The sequence below is a fragment of the Neopelma chrysocephalum genome, unplaced genomic scaffold (assembly GCF_003984885.1).
Source record: "Neopelma chrysocephalum unplaced genomic scaffold, ASM398488v2 Primary Assembly neopelma1_97517, whole genome shotgun sequence".
In the NCBI taxonomy this organism is placed as follows: Eukaryota; Metazoa; Chordata; class Aves; order Passeriformes; family Pipridae; genus Neopelma; species Neopelma chrysocephalum.
In genome coordinates this window covers 1,370,014-1,389,964 of record NW_020926159.1, presented here as the reverse complement: position 1 = coordinate 1,389,964, position 19,951 = coordinate 1,370,014, and the positions used below count along the sequence as shown (strand labels likewise).

Sequence of the window (19,951 nt, the reverse complement as noted above, 5' to 3'; positions counted from 1 at the left end):
TCCCCTATTCCTATCTTCTTCCTCCCAAAAAAACTTGTAAGGAACTAATTACGTGCCTTAATTTCAGAGCCTTGTACCTGGCATACATGGACCTGCACCCATTTGTAGGCACATTTGTTCAGTATGTGAAATTCAGATGGCATCCTTATATTTTCAAGTAGAAGTGGCAAAACCTCGAGAGAGGAGCATTGTCAAAACCCTCCAAGCTGGGAGTATTAAATTAGGAAATGATGAGAGAAATATTGCTTCTGTGTTTCAGCTCTCAGGGAATTTGGGAATCTGTACAGAGTTAGAGGACTTGTTGATACTCCAGGGTGGGTGAAGCAGGTTCTGGGTGGGCAGGATGTCTTGCCTAGACTTCTTCCTGCCAGATCAAGCTGTAGCATGTAAAAAAAAAAAAAAGTAATAAAAAAGTCTCCTCCTGGCAGACCGGTCTGAGCCTCTTCCACAAGATGGCTCTGCAGCCTCAAGCTCTGCAGTGGAAGAACCTGAAATACTGGACAGATTTCAATAATCCTGCCCCTGTTCAACTGGTCCAGTCTGTTGTGAGAAGGGGAAGTAGAGAAGATCTGAGTTGCAAGTAGAAGTTGAGGAGGGAAAGTACACAACCTCAGTTGTAATTATCAAAGCTAATGGGAAGATCATATTCCACACATTTGTTGTTCCCGTTCCATAGGTGACTTTCAAAATGCAAAAAAGCCCCCAGCTGTTGTAAAGAGACTAAATTGCAAGAAACCCATTGTGAATCTTAAAATCACTGAATCGTTCAGGTTGGAAAAGACCTCTAAGGTCACTTAGTCCAGTCATTAGCCTAATACTGTCAGGTTCACCACTAAACTATGTCTCTGAGCACATGTTTTTCAATCATTCAGGAATGGTGACTCCACCACTTCCCTGGACAGCCTGTTCCAATGCTTCATAACCCTTTCTGTGAAGAAATATTTCCTAATATCCAATCTAAACCTCCCCTGTGGTCGTTTCCTCTTGTCCTATCATTTGTTACTTGGGAGAAAAAACCGACCCCCACCTCGCTACAACCCCCTGCCAGGTGGTTGTAGAGAGTGAGAAGGTCTCCCCTGAGCCTGCTCTTCTCCAGTATAAACAACCCCAGCTCATTTTAGTTGTTCATATATTCTCACTGAAAGGAGATTAATATCTGCTTCCATTCTTTCTTTTTTTAAAAGCATTAACTTTAAAACAATCTTCTTTGAAAAATAGCTCCTTCACTAGAAAACCTGCAAAACTCTGCATAGTCTTTACAAAGCTGTAAATGCCAAGGCTTTTCCCTTGAAAGTATTTTCACTCTTTTTCATAAAGGAACAAACTGTAACTCTCACCCTAGTTCCTCGTGATGCCATCATCCAGTGAATAAAGTGATCATGCAGTGGCTGAGGAATAAATGTGGCCTATGAAAAGTGGGTGTGGGGAAGGTTGCAGCTGCCTTTACAAGCCCATTACACAAAACTACCTTCTGCAAATTCAACTTGCATTGGAGTGAGAAGAGTCTGTCTGCAACAGTGCCTATGCCCACATTCCAGCGTGCAACAAGAGTTGTGGAAAGATTCTTGTAAGGAATAGGACAAGGGGGAATGGCTTTAAGCTGAAAGAGGGTAGATTTAGATTGGGTATTAGGAAGAAATTCTTACCTGTGAGGGTGGTGAGGCCCTGGCACAAATTGCCCAGAGAAGCTGTGGCTGCCCCCTGGAGGTGTTCAAGGCCAGGTTGGATGGGGCTTGGAGCAACCTGGTCTAGTGGAAGATGTCTCTTCCATAAACCCAAACCATTCTATGATTCTGTGAAATATTGGACATTATGAAAAATTGAAGCAACCCTGATAAAATGTAATTATTTGAAGCGTGGGTTTTGGACATCTTTGTGGCCAGAATGGTTGCACAGCTTTACCTCAACTAACATAAGATATTGACCTAAAATGTGTAATTTGAGAGTGCAGTCACTTCAGGCTGCTGCTAAAGCAGTGTTTTTTATCCTCATGCATCTAATGCTGTAGGTTGGAAGGGCTTGTGACAGTAATTTCATAAGATCTTGTGTCAATATCCTTCAGTTTGCCAGCCAGGGCACATAACAAAAAATCAAGCTGGAAATATCTCTTACTTGAACAAAAAGCCTGAAAGTCCAGGGATAAAAGATAATGTCAGTTTTAAGCCAGGGAAAGTCAGAGAATTATTCCTGGGAAAATAATGTAAGAGCAGTTATGGTCTGGCAATAAGAGTGGGAAAGGTGGTAGCTGAATACAAATCCAGCGGGAAAAGCATAGAAAAAAGGCTGGACAAGTCGGAAATGAAGTCATTAATTGAGCAGGTAATGTAAAGACGGAAATATCTCCAGAAGGGTTGGTCAGCACAGTTTCTTTCGGCTGTGTTAGGGCTGTGAGGAGCTACAGCAACTGAGAGCTTTGTAAGAGCCAGGATGTTGCAGTAACAAACCAAGACTTACTAACTAAATGGCTTCTTTTACTGTAAAACCTGCTGGGATGTTGGGTTTTTTCTCTTTTTCATGAAGCCATTGACCTTTCCCCCTCCACCCCCCTTTTTTTGCAAACAGCTCCACTGAAGTCTGTTCCAGAGGGAAGAGGAGAAAACACATCAGTGAGGACAAAGAGCTGAGCACCACTTAGGGACTGAGCCTTCTAACACCAAACACCCACAGAGAGATGCAGATGGGGATTGAGAGAGACACCAAGTCCCAGCCCACTCTGCTTTCCAATACTTTCTGCTCCAAGCAGAACTCCTTATCACTAAGTTCACCTTGAACTTGATGAAGCTGTAAGACTAGGGAAGAAATTCAGTCTTATGGTTAGGGAACAGGAGCCAGGAAGTTTGATTTCTATTCCTGCTTTTTTTTCTGTAGGTTTGTGAAAATCCCTCCTGTTTGCAAAGTGTTTCAAGCTCTTCACATTGCTTTAAGAGAACAGAGCAGTGCTCTTATGTGTTTTCAGCTCTCAGTACTGGAAACAGAGTTTGATTTATTGACAGCATTTTGACAGTTTGATCTATACACAGCATTTCCCTAAATCAGGAGACAACTATTACAAGATCGAACTCAGGAAAACCTGGAAATACAGAGCCTTTTCTCTGGTAAATTGAGCATGGTCCATTCTACTGAATTTGCTCTTTTTCTCTTCATAGAATCACGGAACAGTTTGAGATGGAAGGGACCTTTTAAAGGTCATTGATTCCAACCCCTCTGCCATGAGCAGGGACAACTTCCACCACACCAGGTTGCTCCAAGGCCCATCCAACTTGGTCTTGAACACTTCCGGGGATGGGGCAGTTCTCTCGTGCCTTTTTGATATGAAAGACAAAGCATCTCTGCCAGCAAGAACAGAGGACTTATAACTCAGCCACACTGATCTGAACAATTAGCCCCAAAATTCTGAGTTATGGGGTTTTTTGCAGTTTGAGAGAAGAACAAGAGATAGTATGAAATATTTCTGTCAGGCGGTCCTGGTCACAGATGTTTCCCTAGAAGAGAGTGAACCCTGGAGATCCTGTGTCTTACATACATGCTAAAATGCACAAGCCATTGACTTCCCTTTGTTTTTATAGGTCTTGGTCCCTTTTTCCTACATGCAACCTTTTCCCCAGTTAAACAGGTCATGTCCCTCCTAGCCTATTTTTGTATTTTCCTTCCAGCTTAGATTATTCCATCCTAAAATACTTTAGGTTATTCTTTTAATAATGTGAAAAATATGAGTGGCATTTTTATGTGATACTAAAATTCTCTCCAGAATTGATTTTCCTCTGCATGTTGGAGAGTACCAAGACTGGTTTCAAGCGAATTAGTGCAAGTACAAAATACTCTTTCTTTTCCATCATTTTGCCTGGCACAAGTGACAATTACACAGTATGCTGGAAGTGATGGAGGCATTCACCAAATGGTATGGACTGCTCATTAGAGTAGGATGATTATTAGGGTGATTTAGCAGTCAAAAGGCTTTATGTTCAGGTTTTTACTGTGAGGGTGGTGAGGCACTGGCACAAGTTTCCCAGAGAAGCTGTGGCTGCCCCATCCCTGGAAGTGGTTAAGGCCAGTTTGGACCAGAAACCTGGTATAGTGGAAGGTATCCCTGCTTTCATAAATCTGTCTTCGTGCTTATCTGTATTTCTTTATAGAGTTTTTGAGAACAGAAGTCCTGTTCTTGCCCCAAATGGAGCTGCATTCCCTAATAGCTGATGTGAGTCCGTACAGCTCAGATAGATCTGTTAAGTTCACAAAGTGCTCTGAGATTTCAAAACACAGCTATTATAGTAATGCCATTGTTATTCTTGTTTTTAATAGCTGCTGACAGTGAAGAATATTTTGAGGGTAAGTGCCAAGTAAGAAGCTGTGTTTCTGAATAGAGCTTTTCAAATATGCAAGGGCTCTATTATGTTTGGGGTAATTTCATGAGAAACTTTATGTTGGTTTGTCTGGACTATCATCCAAGAAACATCTGGTGGGAGGGGATCAGACTGACACAACAAAGACTGGCAGTGGTTACTTACATGTCCTCTTGTGGAGCCACTTTATGAGTTTGGTTGTGCTCAAGATGTTGTACACTTCATCTTTGCAAGGCTTTACTGAATTTACTTGAGCTGCCTGAAACTCAGCATTTCCATTTCATGGTAAAAGTCAAAGTTTCACAGTATATTTTCATTCTCAGTATGAGCAAACCCACAAGTACAAAACCTTTTTTGCCCATTTATAAAAGTGTTGCTTTAAATAAAGAATAAATATATAGAGAAACTTTGCTTCAAAATAAAATTATTAGTTCAAAATTTATTTTGGGTTTCTTTGGTTTTTAATCTTAATATGAGGTGCTGGAGTATGTCCAGAGAAGGCCAACAGAGCTGGGGAAGGGTCTGGGGCACAAGTCTGATGAGGAGCAGCTGAGGGAGGTGGAGGGGCTCAGTCTGGAGAAAAGGAGGATCAGGGAGGACCTTATCATTCTCTAGAACTCCCTGACAGGAGGTTGTAGCCAGGTGGGAGTCGATCTCTTTTCCCAAGTAATAAGTGATAGAGCAAGAAGAAATGGCCTCAAGTTGCACCAGGGGTAGTTTAGTTTGAATATTAGGGGAAATTTCTTTATGAAATGGGTTATCAATTATTGGAACAGGCTGCCCAGGGCAGTGGTGGAGTCGCCATCCCTGGAGCATGAAGATGTGGCACTTGGGGACATGGTTTAGTGGTGGGCTTGGCAGTGCTGGGTTAATGATTGCACTCAATGATCTCAGAGGTCTTTTCCACCCCAAATGATTCTATGATTCTATGATTAACTCCTGACATAACAGTTCTAGTGGTCCAGGACATGGTGCATCTCATCCTACTCTATCCTCTCAGGATATGGACCAGGTAAGGATGTTATTACCGGGCAACCAAGTGGGCAGTTTCCAGTGGATGAGATTCAACAGCAATTACCTAATTTTAGGTGGCTTCTTTTTGTCATGACTGCATTGGAGGTGGTGGCCAAATTCCTGATTTGGAGAGTGATTTTCTACAGCCAACAGAGCTTAGAGTGTCACTCTAAATTAGATTCAGTTCACTCTAAATTAGGTACCTATGTTTAGGCAAGTGAGTTCCAGTCTGTGTTGCCTGTATTGACTCCTTCTCCACTGAGCATAATGGGAGTCCAAACTCAGTTGTGGGTATGTCCTTTAGGTTTGAATTTGATGCTGAATTTCCCCATGTACTCTTCACCACTGGGATGAGAGCTTTCTGAAAACTAATTCGTGGCAATAATTTGAAACCTCTTGTCCATTTATTATTATTATTATCTTTGAAATATACCTGAGACCATTTTGGACCTATGATCCAGACCATGTAACCAGAACAGGGTACAGGAAAGGCTATTTTATCACTGGAATATATTTATGTTGTTAATATAAAATCCTGCTGAGGCAAAGCTCTGTAGTTCATGTAAGACAAATGAAAGCCAGCTGGGTTTACCTGAACCTGTCTCCATTAGGATCTTGTGTTGATTTGGCTATTTGATTTAGCAATCAGCTATAAAAGAAAACATTTTTGGAGCTAGTCTAATGAAGATATTTGGAGTGATATTCTTCCCACCACATGTTTGAATCTGAGAAAATTACCTCAGGCTCCCTTTATTGTCAATGGGAAGAAACAGGAAATTAGAGTATGAGTCATCTGACCTATTTTAGATGTCCATTTTGGAGTGATGAGTTGCAGATGAAATGTTGACTTCTCTCTACTGAGTACCAGAGTGGGTTTAACTTAGATGTAGGTGTCTAATGGGATCAGGTGAACTCATCCCATCCCCATTTCAGAGTACAATGAAGGTGTGTTTGGCCTTATCAGCAACAAATAGCTTTAGCACCCACCAGACACCATGGCTGATATGGGACCTGTTCTAGGACTAACCTGCATGGAGATGAGACCAGCCACTGGAACTGGAGCTCTATTCCCACTTGAGGATGATTCACAGCCCACGGAGGTCAACAGGAATCTTTCCACTGCCTTCAGTGGGCTTTGCAAACCCCAGGGTTTCGGCATACATTCATTTAGCAGCAGGGTGCCACAATTTGAGATAACATCATGCTTCTGTTTTTTATTATTAATGTTTTGCTGAAGGTCAGCACTCTCACGGCAGAGCTGGCAGAGCAAAGTGAGTCACAGACTCCTACAGGGGCTCACTGGGTCAAAAGGCTGTGCATGTGCTGTCCTGTACTAACAGTGTATTCCTTCCCTTAGTTCCTGAGTCTCCTCTGCTTTGGTTGATCTAGTCCATGGTCTTCATTATCACAGCAATCCATACTTAATCCCTTTGTCCACCTACTGCAAGGCTGCCAGTGGCCTGTGGTTTACAAAGAACAGCTTCCTCATCCAATCCCCGTTCCCTGGCATACAATCTTTGTCCATTTATCCTTTGACCATCTTGAAGCCTAAATTTCAGTAGCAAGTCTGGTGTATTAAACAAACCACCTCTGGTGATGAGGGGACTGGAAGTACCTTTGATAAGACTACAGGGTAGACAAAAAGTTTGGGATAAAAACTCCACGTTCTTCCTTTCTGCCAGGCAGGCAGAGATGTTGCTTATATGAGGGAAAACTATTAAGAGGAAATTCATTATTAAACTGTATAACCGAAGCTTGAAACTTCAATAATTAACAATTAAATAACTTGAAAGGACACTTAGGGGATGCCCAGGATACTGGAGAGACACCATAGATCCCCCCAGGATGTGGGACCCCCCAGTTTTTAATGCCCCACTATGGGATGTTCAGGACACCAAGACAAGCCCACCGTTAATCCCCCTTTTCTTCTCCCAAATTTTGGGGATCTTTCTCAAATTTTGGGGTTCCCCCACACATAGGGGACCCCCCGGATGTAAGAGTCCTCCCTAGATCTGAATGTCCCACCATGGGATGCTTATGACACTGGTACCCAGGGAGGGGAAGTGGTGGGTTGGGGGTCCCTGGGGAGGTGCCCGGTGGGCACTCCTCCAAATCCTGCAGCCAGGTGGCATTACAGTAGCATTGCTGTGGGGACTGGGACAAATCTGTTCGGCACTCACCATCCATTCCTTGAAGTTGCTTCAAGCAGCTTGAAGGAAATACAATGTAGTCGTGTTTGTGCCATTCCCCGTGAAAATTCTGTAGTTGTGCAGCATGTTAATTTTTGTTTTCATCATCCCTGTGTGTGTGTGCAGGTTTAACTGTTGCTTGGCCTTCTCAACATCAGCCTTAGTTGCATTAGTGCCATTGTTCAGTCGCTCACAGCTTTGCTGTGCCTTCTCTGCCTCTCTGTTTCCAGCACGTCTGGATACTGCTGAGCCTTTCACCCTTCCTGAAGGTGCATTTTCTTCTCAGTTTTTAGATCATGAGAATATCTCACCAATTCTCTGTACGCTTTGTGTCCCATTTCTTCTGCAACTACTTCTCGTTGTCCTGCATAGTCATTCAACTCATTAAGGATGTTTAAAAAGGCAATACACGAAGTAAGCCTGGGTTCCTTATCTTTTGGTGAACGTTTAGGACTCTACTTCTTAACCAGATTCCTCAGTTGTTTTGCATAGTTTTGCTTAACTTCTATCCTTTCTTTTACAAATTTTGCGTACTTCTCCAAGAAGTCAATGCCCCACTGTGTGGGCTTGTCCAAGTTATCGAACTGATCCCACAGCTCCGTACTCGCAAGCGACAGCGCTACCGGCGGGAGCGGCGCGGTGCCTGCCGCGCCCCGGGGCATCGCTTCGGCTACCGCGGGCACCCTCCTCCCGCTCGCACGGGCTGTTTCGGGCGCTTGGGCTCGCAAAGCGACGCCCCATCCCCGCTGCCGGGCGGGCGGGGAGCGGGCGGCACCGCGGGGCGATGCGCGGAGAGCCGCGGCCAACCCGGCGGTGCGGGCACATGTTGCGGGGGGCGCGGCGGGGCCGGGCCGGGCCGGGCTGAGTCACCTGCGGGGCGGTGCGAGGGGCGGGAGGTGCCCGCTGGGAGCCGGGGACGGAGCCGGCGATGCTGGGTGCCCGTCGGGAGCCCGGGATGGAGCCGGCGGTGCCGGGTGCCCGCCGCGCCATGGAGCCGCCGCTGTCGCTGCTGGGGCTGTCCCTTGTGCTGCTCTGCTCCGCAGGTGGGCAGGAGGGGACGGGAGCGAAGGAAAGGGAAAGGAGAGGAGAGAGGGAAGGAGGGAGGGAGGGAGGGAGGTGGCGGCGGCGGCGGCTCTGTCGGGCTGGGAGAAAGCGCGGCGGGGCCGAGGGGCCGCTGCCCGCCAGGCGCCCGCCCCGGTGACCGCGGAGCGCCGCACCTCCGCCCGTACGAGTGTGCGTGTGGATCTCCGCCGTGTGTGTGTGAGGAAAAAGAAAAAGTATTTCAATTCAAAGCCCGTGTGTAATACCTGTAACACCCGCGCTGGTTCTGGTTTTGCTCTCTGGGTGGCTTCCAGAGAGCCTTCGGAACCCGGTTGTCCAGACCCGATGGCCGCGGTTGAACCCTGTGGAGGAAACGTGAGAGAATTTAAAGAGTGGGAGGAAAGGAGTTGAATTGGATGGACCTGAGAGCGTTTGGCTTTCGTGATGAAAGAAAACAAAAGAGTAGATAGTCTCAAACAAAAAAAGCAATCAAACCCCAAAACCACACAAACCGAACAAAACGTGCCTGGGCTACTAAAAAGTAGCAAATGTTTTTCATCTAAAATATTAGGTGTTACTAGGTTCCGATAATTAATTATTTAATAATTATAAATAATAAACCTGCTCCCGAAAATGTTTCGGTTAGCTTTGTATGGTTTGAAAGGTGTAGCTACCTGTTGCATGTGATTCCAAATGAACAGCACGTGCATTGTGCTTGGCAGCAGGATCTGCATAGGATCTCTCCAGCACTGACAAGTCTGACATGATTTCTGTGCAGGAAAAGTATATGATGGATTTGAGTACTGCATGTTACTTGTTTTTTAAAATACAAAGATATATTTTTATAGGTCTAACAAGAAGCCTAACTATAACTGCAGTTGACCAATCAGTGTTTGAAAAAGCACAAGGAGAGAAAGTTACATTGCCATGTACTTTTGAACTCTCGGAAGAAGATGAAGGCCCACTAGATATTGAGTGGGTATTCATACCAGCAGATAATCCAGAGAGGGAAAAAGTGGTAAGGAGAGACTTTTTTTTTGGGCAGTGTTAATTCAGTTGTTTGAGTAGGTAAATGTATAAGTTTTGTTACTGATGTTTTTAACTTATACCTTTCAGGTTGGGATGCTTGTGCTCTTAAATTACTTTGAAACACCAGTCATATGAAATATAGTGGAAGTTTTGGAATAGTAGATTAAGTATGAAATGTCTAGAAATTTTTCACTATAAGCTTGCTTTCTAATGAAAAACTCAAATTAAATACACTTCAGTTGCAGAAACCAAACTTTGCTTTTGTAGCAGCGTTATCTTCCTGAATGAAAACATATTAACTCCTTTAGTTAGTAACAATTTCCTTTCTTTGGAAGCCTTGACAATAAGATGATTCATTTTAGTAGACAGGTTTTACAGAATGAAGTTAGAGCAGTTGTAAACAGTTTTCTTTAAGTTAGAAGTCAATGCTGACCTATTGGTACGTGGACAGATGTTTGGTTGCAGTATTCATTGTAGTGCTGTGTATGGTGATATTTTGAAGTTGGAAATATTTGGCTATGTCATACTTCTGGACTTAAAACAATAGAATGAAACTATCAAGAATCTGAGGACAACAATTTTTTTAAAATGTTTGCAAGCCAAGTGGATTTCTGAATCATATTTCTTTTTTTACAGATAATTATGTATGCTGCAGACAGGACTTATAATAGCTATGATCCTGCTGTGACTGGGCGGGTGACATTTACTAACTCTAATCCCAGATTTGGTGATGGTTCATTGGATATCATGGATTTAAAGGCAGCAGATGCTGGCACATACCAGTGCAAAGTCAAGTAGTATTCTGGAGTTCAAAGCAAAAAAATACAGTTGACTGTACTTGGTAAGAAAATTTCTTTCCTTGAATTTTCAGTGACATTTTGTATGTGCTTATTCCATCCTATCTTCGATGTCTAAAATGAAAACTTCCACTGGATAAAGTCATATTGAATCTCTGATGATGCAGTCATTATTGAGGCTTTGGAAGGAGTGGACACAACCCTCTTTCTGAGTGTGAAGGGAATGATATTCAGAATAATTGACACTTTTAAAAATTCTGCACCTGGCTTGTATTTCATAGAAAATCTTTTCATGCAGAGAAATGGTTTGTTGCACAAACTTTATCTTTAGAAAAATGGGCTGACCTACTAGAACACAACTAGTAAGCATTTTGATTGTTACTGTTATTAATTCAGTGATATTTTCTTTACTAGTAAAGCCAGCAGGAACTAAATGTTCCATTGAAGGATCACAGGAGATTGGAAAAGACGTTACCTTGAAATGTGCATCACAAGAAGGATCCCCACTTTTGTCTTACAACTGGAGGAGAGTATCTGGCACACAGGAACTTCCTGCCACTTCCATGCTGAGTACTGTCAAACTTGATTAATTACTCTGAAATATTTAAAAAGATTGCATTAGTATTTTTGGCTTATCTTGACTTGTGAGCATCTCATGCTTAGTATTAACATAAAGTAGTCAAGTTAAATGTCACTTCTGCCCTCTCACTGGGTAACAAAACTGACATTGAAACAAGTTGGGGTTTATTTTGTTTTTTTAATTCATACTGGGAAATGTTTCAAGCTTTGAGATTCTTACCATTAGGCTCCAGTATCGTGCTCACCTGTGCCCAAGTGTTGTGAGGATAGAGTTAGATATTCTGAATTTTGACTGATGGATTTCCAATTATTACAGTGGTAATATTATTACCGGATTTTTATTGTGAGAACTTCATTGTAGCAGGTTAATTTGTGAGTTTTGGTTTTGTGAAAGTCATTCTAGAATATTTTTTTGGCAGAGCACCAGTTCTTGATGTTCTTTGTAGTTATGAAAACCTTAAACCTTGAGATGGTAGGATTTCCTTGCAGATATAGCAGTTTAACAATCTGCTTACAAATAGATATATTAACTCAGGTTGCACAGGATATACAGGACAAAGTGACAGCATGTGTCTAAGAGTAGCCAAAGTGGATTTCTAGAGGAGAGAGAATAAGATGTGGTTCTTCTCATAGGGGTCTCCTATCCTCCTGTAGTTTATTCCTCAGAAAATGCAGATGTGGCTTCAGTTTGATTTAAAACAAGCAAAAACTGACTTCTGTGAACATCCCCATTTTTTTTAAGTTTCTGTAGTCTATTAGAATCTCTAATATCATAGAACACAGATCCTTAAAAATCAGCTACAAAGGCAGAACCTTGTACTGTTCTTCATTTTGAACTTGATTCCTGGTAGTGCTGTGTGATTCTCTCTTATTTTTCATTAATGTCTTTCTCTGTACCACTCAAGACTTTAGGCTACTGTTGTTATGCCCCTTCTTTTTCCACATATAACTAGTTCTAGTCATGTCAGATAACTTAATGCTTATATTATTGGCTGTAGAGCATTGAGAGTTGCATCCATTCCTATCTATTGATTAGTCAAATTAGCAAATAAGTCAGATGCTGTGAAATAAATTTCTAACCGGTTAAGAGACTTTTACAAATAATGGTATTTTACAGCACGATAGACTTTTGTTTTTATTTGGATGTTTTTAATACGGCATTTTAAAATTAAGATTTCATTAATAGTTCTGTAGTATTGAATATGGAATTAAACTTAAGGAAATGGTAAACATCTACCTTTTGTTATTTGTAGATAAAAATACAGGGGAACTTCTTCTGAAGAATGTCTCTCAAGAAGACTCTGGTGTATACAACTGCGTTGCCTCGAACAGAGTTGGCACGGATGAATGTTCTATTGAGCTGAATGTCACCCCTCAAAGTGTTTGCTGGGTAATGGTCATGTAGTGTTCTGTGTATGAAAACTGAATATCCTTTTCTCTAAACTCAAATCCAAAACCTTGTAACTGGTGGGTGCCAAAACAAGTCTTATTATTGTTTTAAATAAATGCATGTGATTGAGCCTCTCTCTGATTCACTGATGTATTATTAACCTGGATCATGTGAAACATGTTAAAAGAAAGTTGGTCTTATAACTTTGGCACTTAACAAACAGTATTGTTATTTATCTATTCTAGCTGTAAGTACAGCTGGTATATTTGCTGGAGCTGTTATAGGAACTCTGCTGTGTCTTTCTGAAAAGGGACTCTACCTCATTTGGCTAAAGAATCTTGTGGTCTTCTGAACCTTGTGAAGAGCTGTGCCTTTATTAGCTAAGGAACTTGTGCTGATTCACGTTTTCTTGGACTTTGTGATTTTAGCTGTTTTTACTCAAACCTGTGTTTAACTTAACGTCAGTAAAAAAAGATAAAAACCTTGATGCCTGAAGGAGATCAGGGAATAACTGAGCTCTGCACCTGTAGGAAATAAGTCAAATGATTTTTCCGCCCCAGGGAGTTGAATCAATAGACATTGTTTAGCTATAAGACCAATAAAGAATTGTTTAAGTAGAAAGGAGTTGTGGGTTATCTTTAAACAAAGATAAATGTGTTGTCTTGTAGTGATTTAGAACAATGAGATAAGGGCTAAAAGTCAGCAGAAATGAACTGTACTTGTGAAGTGCTGAGGCCTGAACAGGCCCTGAGCCAGGGTGGACCTCTAGATGAACCTTCCAACCTAATGTTGTATTTAGCCATGTGTCTGCTTATTAGCCAAAGTTCTATATAATCCTTAGTAAAATACATAATACTATACCTGTGTCAAAATAAGTTGCTTGTTGATAAGTTGGACGCTCATCAGACTGTAGCTGAGAAGGCTGCAGTTTGGGTGGCACAGTACAAGTACAAGAAAAGGAGGGGGAAAGTGAACCATAAGAAAGTGCATTCAGTGATTACAGAGGCAGTTGTGCAGTGGGATCCTGGTAAATGGTTGGAGATATTTGGAATTCTACAGATTCTGATGAGGCTGGTTCCCCAGATGAATTCATAGACGTGAGACCGGCATGGAGATGGAAAATGGAATTAGGGGCTGATGGGCAGCTGATAAGGAGGGATGTGGTGGAGGATTATACTCAGAATGAAGGAAATGATATAATTGAATGGTTTAAACAGAGACTGGGAGAATCTCTGCTGACTTGGATGGTGCATTTGCACGGTCAGGGAGCGTCCAGGGAAACCCTTGATTCGGGAGATTCCAGGAAGTTTTTAATCTTGAGTTCAGACTCCTTTTTGCAGGATGCATTTTGGAATAATGACACTAATCTGTGAGCTTTTGCTGCTTTGGGATGCAGTAATAAATATTGCACAGAAAATGACTGGCCTGAGTTGAGTGTGCGTGTGCACTGTGAGATTGTGTATGGCGATTAAAGGAAGAGGGGATGGAGTCAGTGATTTTCACAGGAGATGCTGACAGTATGATGCAGCATGTGCTGTCTGTTACTATGAGAAATAAGCTGATTAAAGTTTCTCCAGACCCTACAAAAATGTAATCCTGACTTCTTTGATTAACGAGATGGGAAATCCCCTCTATGAAGTAATTGAAAAAATACAGCAGCTTGGTTACCTTGGAGAGTGGGGGTCATGATTGTTCCTAGCCCTGAATATAAAATGGGGATAGATATTCTAAAAGGATTAACCCTGAATCTTCCTGATGGTCAGTACCAATTTGGAATATTAGTGCCTGGTCAATCTTAGTGAGAAAAATAAAAATACCTCCTGTGCAGATTCCTGCTGCAACTAAATTAGTAACAATGAAACAATACCGGATGCCAGGAGGGCATGAAGAAATATCACAGAAAATTAAAGATTTGCTGGATGCTGGAGTTTTAAAATCACTACCACAGCTTGGAATAATCCGGTATGGCCTGTGAAAAAAGAGTGATGGGTCATGGAGAATGACCTTAGATTTTAGAGAGTTAAATAAGCATACCCTGCCTCTCATGGCGGCTGTATCAGATACTGTGACTTTAATAGAAAAAATTCAGAAACATCCTTAATAATGGAGCCAAAGTATGGGTCCAAAAACCAAATAGCCCTCCTGAACCAGCTGAAGTAATAGCCACAGGGAAGGACAATACTATTTTAATCATGAAACCTGGGCAAGAAAAATGAAATATGTCCCTGCAACAAAGTGTTGTAGGTGAGAATAACTAGATGTTATAGAATCTTGTTTTGCACATCCTCTGCGACTGAATTTACCTCCAAACAGCCTTTTCTGCGTCTGGGAAAGATTATTCTTTTAGAGCCCAGAGAATGCTGCAGAGAACATGCTACTGCCTCAATAGAAGAGCCTTACAGGTACCAAAAATTTTCTGGATCAAAAAGGTGTCAAACTCATGTTCCCTCTATTGTTCAGATCAGTGACTTTCACAGTCAAACCAGGATCACTCAAATACTAATAACATCATTGTCCTTGTCATGTTTTTACAGGAAGAAATTGGTAATTAAAAACCTTTGGGAAAATTAATATTAAACTTGCACAGCTAAAATATATTTTTATTTTAATTAGGCAACTGTTCCAGTGCCTCACCACCCTCATCATCATCATAATTATAATAATAATATATTTAATGTCAATAGTCGCTTCCAAATAACAACTGATATCATCCAGATGTGGTGCATATTTCTCCACCAAGAATGCCTTTTGCTCCAATGATCCTTCACCATTGACTCCAGAAGTCTGGATGACCGGTTTCAACTAGATCTGAAACTTTTAAATGATTTTATTTAGCTGAAATAAATTCTGTGCTAATGTTAGGGCTATGGAATCTATTAAAGTACATATGACAGATATTCATATATTCAGTTACAAGTCAATAAATGAGTTTGCTTCAAATGTTCAGGTTATAAAAACCGTTTCAGTACCTGTGACAAATATTTTAATATATTCATTAATGGGCAAAAATAGATTGATATTGCCCTGTCAAGTCCACACATTGAAGTGGTCACAAGCCAGTGAAACTATGAGTGAAAAAAGGGTCATAATTTACCTCATGGTTTTTGTGCCTGTTGTGTTTGTGCTGTCAGAGTTTTTCTAAATAACCACAATGGATAAAGATGGGCTTGAATCTTCCCTTCTTAATGAATACAGAGATTCTCTCCTGATGAGGACATGGAGTCTACAAACAAACAAACATGTTTGCAACACAGACTGAATAGAAAATGCTCCTGGGGAGGGATTCTCCAAGTGACAAGCATCTCCACTCTCAGATAAGTCAAAGTGTGCCATGGGGACTTTTGTCCCCATGGTCTGATCTGAGTTCAACAAGCCCCCAACACCAGGCCCCTTTTGCCCCAAAGCCCTGTGTTGATGTGAGCAGAATAAGCTCTGAACTTAATAAGCAGGGCAGGTGGGGTAGCAGAGCTTAGATCCAAGTTCCTGAACCTGCTTCCCTCCCAGCACAGGAGGGAAGCTGCCCACCAGGAACAGTCCTGGAAGAAAAGGAAGGTTTTTCTTCCTTTGAATCGTGTACAGCTGTTTCCTGAGAGAATGCTGATGTGCACAGCCAGAACTTTGACACCAGCTGTGTGGTGAGGTCAACACGCTGGAGGGATGGGATGGCATCTGGAGGGACCTGGACAGGCTTGGGGAGTGGGTCTGTGTGAACCTCACGGAGCTCAACAAGACCCAGTATCCACAAGGCCCTGGGATCAACACAGGCTGGGGTGGAGAATGGATTGAGAGCAGCCCTGCTGAGAAGGACTTGGGGGTGCTGGTGGAAGAAAAACTGGACATGACTTGGCAATAACTGGTCATTTCTTGCATTTGCAGTCCAAAAAGCCAACTGTGTCCTGGGCTGCATCAAAAATAGGCTGGGCAGGAGGTGGAGGGAGGTGATTCTCGCCCTCTGCTTTGCTCTTGTGATATCCCACCTGGAGTGCTGTGTCCAGCTCTGGGCCCCCCCAACACAAGAGAGATGCTGACTTGTTTGAGTCCAGAGGAGGCCACAAAAATGCTCTGAGGGCTGGAGAGACCTGGGGGGGTTTAGCCTGGAGAAGAGAAGGCTCCAGGGAGACCTTAAAGCCCCTTCCAGTGCCTAAAGGGGGCTGACAAGAAAGCCAAAGAGGGATTTGGCTATAAGGGTGTGTAGGGACAGGACAGGGAAATGGCTTCAAACTGACAGAGGGTATATTTAGGTTAGACATTAGGAAGAAATTCTTTACATTGAGGTTGGTGAGACACTGGCACGGGTTGCCCAGACAAGCTGTGGCTGCCCCATCCCTGGAAGTGTTCAAGGCCAGGTTGGATGGGGCTCGGAGCAACCTGATCTAATGGAAGGTGTCCCTGCCCATGGCAGGGGGGTTGAAACGAGATGAGCTTTAAGGTCCCCTCCATCCCAAACCATTCTATGTTTCTGGTAAAATGTGATGGTGATTTAAAGGATATAAAGAAGAAAGCTTTTATTTGCATCCATAGTTTATTTCTGGGGAATTAAGGCAGAGAAAAATTTAGCCACTGGCCAAAAAGGAGACAGGAAGACTGTGGGAAGGCAAGGATCTGAACCTAGCTTGCCCCAGGGCCCTCACCACAAAACTTGTTTTTTTTTTCTGAGGTTTATCTCTGTTTTTTCAGTGTAATTGAGTGCAGAAAATATTCACAGTTGCTGTTGCTGTTTTTGAGCATGGTCTATTACAGCGTAATCTGAACCGGTGTCTTAAAAGCAAGACAATACTTTCCTGATGCACAGATTGATTGAGCAGCAGAGGAATTGGTGTCAGGCCTACCTGAGGCGAGGAGGCTGCAGTGATGCTTTTCTGAGGCTCTTTCTCACCTCACTAGTTTTTCACTGTAGAGTGGCCCCTGAAAGGTAAGCAGAGGGATAACTCAATATTAGCAAAACACAGCTGAGCACCTGACAAATACAGAGAATATCCACTAAATATTTAACTTGCCCCTTGATCCCACTTTTGTTCCCTGTCAAGTATCGGGAGCAATGAGCAGAAGACATGGCTCCACCATCAGTAAGACTTGTGGGATTATGGTTTGCTGCTTTGATGACCTCTTATATCCCTGCAAAAGGCATTTCACACCACTGCAAGGGAATGAAGTGCCAGGAAGTAAATCCTAAAGCACCTCTCAAGGTGTAGGAAATGCTCTCTGAAAGCAACATGTTGCTGCAGCTCAGTTAAGTTTGAAAACACAAGCAATTAAAATGCTGGTGACTAACATAGAATAATATCAAGAAAGTAGTTTCTCTTCTTTCCCTCACAATCCTACTCTGTGCCACATTTACAGCCATCTTGAAGCTTGGCAGTTTTGTATAGGGGGAATTAACCACTACTTGGCTCAAAGGGTCAAAAAGCCTCAGAAAGGAAGTCAAGACAGAATAGCTGTGACTTCTCTCAGTCATTATAATTCAGATTATAATTATAATCTGAATGCTGAAAAAGAGACCTGAACATCATTTTACAAAGTTGATAAAGACCTGAAAAGTAACAGAGGGTCTTCCAGTGTTCAAGGCCAGGTTGGACAGGGCTTGGAACAACCTGGTCTAGTGGAAGGTGTCCCTGCCCATGGCAGGGGGGTTGGAATGAGATGAGCTTTAAGGTCCCTTCCAACCCAAACCATTCTAGGGTTCTGGTGCCCTCCCTGTTGCTAGGGACCCTTAAACTCCAAGCAGTTCTTTCCCTGGAATTTGAAATCCAAGGAAGGTGCCTTAGCAGTGTGTTGCTGTATTAGTTTCTGGGCAGGCAGCTCTGCTGAATGCTGTCCTTAACAGGGTCATCGTAAAAGGGCTGTTGGTGCCACCACAGTTTATTGTAGAGCAAAAGTTTTGTCTTCCCCATTCTACCTAATAGGAGATTTGTTATCATCAAGTCTCTGTTGTGCCTTTGTTTCCCAATCTTTCTGTCTTCTTTCTCCATTAAACATTGTGTTCCAGGTTGAACAAGAAAATCTGTTCTTTTCCATTCAAGAGAAGCATCTCCATGAATTTCCACTCTTACCTACCACTACATTTTTACAGGATTCGGTCTCTCAGCAATTTTTTTTTTCTCTAAACAATAAGTTGGAATCCTGGCATTTCTGAATTCCCAGTGTGGGTCCATTTAGAAATTACTAAGAGTCAAATTAGCCAAATCCTAAAATGAAAGAAAATTGGCCTCTCTCTTCAAACCATTGTTGTATCACAATGGTGCTGAGAGGCACAAGCCAATAACGGCGCTCCATTGTTACCAGGCACTGGGCAGGAACAGCAGGAGATCGGTCAGACCCTGACAAACGTACAGTCCCACTGGATAAATCAGGGGCAGCAAGAGAAAGGAAGGGCCTTGGTGAGTGTGACATAGTAGGCAGCAGCAGGGACAGCGCAGTGCCCTCGAGTTCATCTGCAGTGCTGTAGGATTGCACCCTTGAACCCTGCCCTGCTGTCTGTCTGTCTGTGTGGGATACACAGCCATGCTTGCTCTGGAATCACAACCCTGGGCTGCTGTATCCCTGCCTTTTTGGAGAAACTGCAACAGGGAATAGAGGTGGGTGCACCCAAACAGTGTTCAGAGGCTCCATGGTGTCAACACAACTAGGTTCGACCACTTGGGTAAAGATTATCAATATTATATCAGCTCTGTCTCCAAAAGTAGTATAAGTGCCCTGATCTCTTGTCTTCCACTCTGGTAACCTGTCCTCTGACTGCCTTTCAATAAATGTGATAAGGTTCTCTCAAAACAAATCCCGCTTTCCCTCCTTCAGCATAGCGTGCAACACCAACCCCAGCGGGAATGCAATCCATGAACTCTTTTAGAGTCAGCACTGGGTGAATTTCACTGTCCCCATGCCAATGTCCAAAAAGTCCCTCCACTGTTTGCCTTTCCACATGACCCTGTATGCCAAAATTCCCCTTCATGGCCAACACCACCATAGCCTGTTTTGTCCTGTCTCAATTCTGCCTAGTTCTGCTATGAAAGAAACAAAGAGAAGGATCAATTCCACCTGTGCTGTTGGAGGGATGCTCTCTCTTGGCATGGTTCTGGATTTCCCAGCAAAGAGGAGAAGACTGAGTTCTGTCATTCATCAGAGGAAGGAGTTCAAAGCAGTTCTAGGTCATAGGAAAAAGAGACAAAGGAGCAGAGCTGAGACTAGTCCTGAAACTGGGCAGACTCCTGCAGAGCTGGCCTTCCTGCTCCCAGTGCTGCTGGAGGGATCAGGGCAGGCATAGTACCAACCCTACATACTCTGATCCCTTGTGTCCGAGTGCTATTTGCTATTTTGAGACTTCCAGAACACTTCTGAGCTCAGGATCACAAACAGTCAAGTCTTTGTTGCCACCATGATCCAGTCACATAGAACCCAAGAGTCTGAAATAATTCAGTCTGCTGAATCTGGCTTTTTGCAATGTAGAGTGGCTGGAATGTGTTGCTTCCCCATTCATCTTCTCTTCAGCCATGCTCCTGTATGCCCAGGGCTGTGCACACCCTAGAGGTGTGCAGAGGATGATGATACAGAGGTACTGCACAGCAATACTCTTGTGGT

General features: G+C 42.8%; 1 protein-coding gene across 1 annotated transcript; it reads left to right on the top strand.

Moving 5' to 3' along the window:
* Positions 1-8,486: 8,486 nt before the first annotated feature.
* Positions 8,487-13,000, top strand: LOC113961980 (coxsackievirus and adenovirus receptor-like). The gene is given in 5 exon segments (XM_027672745.1): positions 8,487-8,586; positions 9,433-9,602; positions 10,250-10,454; positions 10,825-10,980; positions 12,243-13,000. Coding segments are annotated over 5 exon segments (771 nt in total). The 5' UTR covers positions 8,487-8,498; the 3' UTR covers positions 12,395-13,000.
* The last annotated feature ends 6,951 nt before the right edge of the window (positions 13,001-19,951 follow it).